The sequence below is a fragment of the Ammodytes marinus genome (assembly GCF_949987685.1).
Source record: "Ammodytes marinus genome assembly, chromosome: 22".
NCBI classification, from domain to species: domain Eukaryota; kingdom Metazoa; phylum Chordata; class Actinopteri; order Uranoscopiformes; family Ammodytidae; genus Ammodytes; species Ammodytes marinus.
The window spans coordinates 404,140-407,795 of NC_137226.1; the positions used below are offsets into that span (position 1 = coordinate 404,140).

General features: G+C 40.9%; 1 protein-coding gene across 1 annotated transcript; it reads left to right on the plus strand.

The window, feature by feature from the left end:
- The first annotated feature begins 1,811 nt into the window (after positions 1-1,811).
- LOC307268310 (uncharacterized protein) lies at positions 1,812-3,368 on the plus strand. The gene is made up of 2 exons (XM_080050890.1): positions 1,812-1,875; positions 2,072-3,368. The coding sequence occupies exon 2, from the start codon at positions 2,081-2,083 to the stop codon at positions 2,969-2,971; it is 891 nt and encodes a 296-aa protein (XP_079907016.1). The 5' UTR covers positions 1,812-1,875; positions 2,072-2,080; the 3' UTR covers positions 2,972-3,368.
- Positions 3,369-3,656: the final 288 nt, after the last annotated feature.

Sequence of the window (3,656 nt, forward strand, 5' to 3'; positions counted from 1 at the left end):
ACATACAGTACATATCAGTTTGTTAGCCAGTGAGCTAACCAAAGCTAATCCAAGTCAAGGAAGTGGAGAGGCTTCTACACTGTGACAAATTCTACTATGTAAAATACAGCCAGAGAGAGGAAGACTGTTCAGACAAACAGACCACCACATATTCTAGTGGGGCAGAAGTGATCATTGAGAAGGATTTTTTTTGTATGACTCTATAAGTCTGCCTTTAAGATAAACCTATGCATTTGTGTATATTTCTTGCTCTTTTAAATTAGAATTGCTTAAGCCAGTGATTTTCAAACGCGGGGTTATGGCAGGGGGGGCGCGGATGAATATGTGAGTTTGTGTTTTTTATATTAAGATCACGGCATAGCTGGACAAGAGTTCTTCTGCTTCATTCCTCTCACTGCATTTAAATGCATTCATTATATTACAGAGAAATAGGTCTCGTTAAAGAAAAAGAGCACCAAGCCCAACCCAGAGGACCCTGCATGCATTTTTTTTAACTTTTAATTAATATTTTTATGGAAAATCCATGTGTCTTTCTTCAATTGCTTCTAATTCATCAGACCCAGTGTCTCCAAATTATTTGTTCACACAAAATTCCTCATATTTAGCCTCTTAATTTTCCTCTCAAAGTGCACCAGATTCATGCATTTCACTTTAAAAAGGTGAAAAAAAATCTCCCGGGGGGGGCATGCCCCGGACCCCCCTAGGAGGGTCTGGTTCTCTGCTGGCTACTATTTTCCTCCAGCAGGACATTGGAGGCTCTAGCGTGGCACTGGATGTGTGAATGACATTTAACTAGACAATAATTTGGGCAAGTCTGTCTGCCTATCTTTCTCACTCCGCTGATATTTATTGGAGACTTTGGTTGTATGCAGCAGTTTTTTCTTTTCTATACTGGAAAATACCTTTAGGCTGCAATTCTGCAGACATGTTTCCTCTTAACTGAGAACCGTACAGAACAGAACAGCACCGTGACTTAAAAACCAAGGTACGTACCGAACCGTGACTTTTGACCCCTAATAGTAGGTGGTAGCTCACTTTGACTTGGTCATTTTAAAAGTAGCTCACAAACTGAAAAACAGTGGCCACCCCTATATCATCTTAAATCTGCCGAACTCTACCTGAAACTGTTTTAATTAGGCTATATTGTACTTTCACCCATTTCATTTTAAATTCCAGCCATTGTACATCAATGTCAAAATACTTATTGACAATTTGTGTGTGTGTGTGTGTGTGTGTGTGTGTGTGTGTGTGTGTTTTATGAGACTCAATTTGAGTTTTAGACAGACTGAGGACATTTTTGTCCAGTTCTCCCTTTGGGACAGGCCTTTAAAGGGCTGTTTGAGGGTTAACACTAGGTTTTAAGGACAGACCTTTAAAGGGCTGTTTGAGGGTTAACACTAGATTTTAAGGTTCAGGTATGAATTAGGTTTATGTTAGGGTTAGTGTAAGGGTTGGGGTTAGGCATTTAGTTTAGATGGTTAGGGTTAGGGTAAGGGGCTAGGGAATGCATTATGTCAATGAATGTCCTCAAAGGTACAGCATAAACGTGTGTGTGTGGGTGTGTGTGTGTGTGTGTGTGTGTGTGTGTGTGTATGTGAGTGAGTGTTTATTTGTGTGTGTGTGTGTGGGGGGGGGGGGGTGTTCATGTTTTTCTCTTTTTTGTCTTGATTCATACTTCTTCCTCAAAGTGGTGCCAAACTTGCCTAACAGTGTCAGTTTGAAAGTGGGAAGGTCTGACATAGAATTCCACTGAAGTGGTGATGTCACAACCAGGTCTCTGTATAAAGGCAGCAGACTCTGGGTAGGAACATCAGAACTCAGCTCACCAGTTGACTTCACCTTCCTGCCTGTCAATCACTGTCAGCTTCAGCACACGTAAGTATTTCAGAATATTTTTATTACCATTAATTCACATTTATCTCTAGACATTATATTCTTCTATTCCAGATCTTAATCCATTACTTTGATGTTGTTGAAAAGATAGAAATAAGATAGGCTGTGTCTTGCCTTGAAAGTCATGCATCTTCCTTTGTTTATCCTGTTTTCTAAAGCTCTTCTTTGTTGTACACAGTTGTCCACAATGGCCGACCACATCACCGACCTTGATGTGTCCATTAATCAAGCTGAGGAGATTCAACTCGAAGCGCAGGATTATACGCAAATCAATGTTAATCTGAACCAGGGAACCAAAGGAGATCCAATCTTTCTCTGGTACAAGAAAGGAGGCCACCAGCCCATCACTAAGCTTCAACTCACATACAACAATCCCATGGCCGGAGGCCTGACCGCAGCAGGCTACATCATGATCAATAAGAATCTCAATACTGGAGCAGGCGGCGATGACATCTACCTGTGGCACCGCAAAGGCACCGGAAAGTACAATACTCCCATCATGGACATTTTTGTCTCAACCGGTTATGATGAGGACGCACAGTACTTAGGTAAAGGCTGGGAGAGGCTGGGCTGTGACCTGAATCGCAACGATCCAGGAGCTCCCTCAATCCACATCTTGGTGAAGAGATCCGAGCAGACCTTCATCTGTGATGTCACCGCCACTGGTACCTACAGGTCAGATTTAAACCTCTTCCATGACGGTTACATCCGTCTGGATGAAGATACCAACAGTGACGCAGGAGGAGCGGATGTCTTCATCTGGTACCGTCAGACCAACGACCGCATGATAGCGATCACCGACCTGCGGGTCTCCACCATTTACGGCCAGTATCAGGAATATGAGAAGAAGGGGTACATGCGTGAGGGTGTGAACCTCAACAAGGGCACAGATTCAGATAACGAAGTGTTCCTGTGGGCCAAGAAACATGACGGCGTTGGCATCGTGGCCATCCTGCTGCCTCTCCAAAAAGAGGCTGTACTAGCTTTTATGAAGGCTGGTATCACCGTCATTGAAGAAGATCTCAACGCAGGCACTAAGGGCAGCCTTGAGTACATTGGTGTTAGGGATTGGTGTTAATCAGTAAAGGTTAAGAATCCATCACCCTAGTTAGTTTCACCTGGTGAAGTCTCCTAATATAATACGAGGTCGTCTGTGATCTCAGCCCCAGGTAATACTCAGACTGTGCAAACAGTTCTAATGATGTGAAATCATTTTGGTGATGGTTTATTGAACCTCTTTTCTCTTTTTCATCGATATATAAAACAATTAGATTTATTTCTTTACAGTTATATTACTGGCCATTTCAGAATGGATCAACGCTGTTTGGGTTAAATGTATTAATCTGTCAAATTAAAATCAAACCAAAGTTGTTTTAATAAGATGTTAAACAGCTAATAACATATTGGAGCTCTGAATCTTATTCTGCTACTTCCTGCTTTTTAATGAATCAATAAAAACAAATTTGATTGAGAAATGTCTTCGCTTCATATTTTATATTATAGAAACTGAGTGTTTTCATGTGTGTTCATAATGTGTAAATGCTAAACATAAGCATGAGTCAATCTTCTGCATTAAGAGTGTAATAAACTTAAATAAAAAAAATGAATACTGGATGCTGAAAATGCTAAACTGGATAGCTGAGTATGACGGCTTGGACCAACTTGAAAAGGTCTCATTAGTATGAAATGAGTTGAACAGTTGAATACACACAACGTAAAGGCTTTGAAATATGTGCAATATTTATAAGTTTGAATAGTTTCTT

Coding starts and splice junctions, on each gene's coding strand:
- LOC307268310 (XM_080050890.1), top strand. CDS start 2,081: ATGGCCGACCACATCACCGACCTTGATGTGTCCATTAATCAAGCTGAG.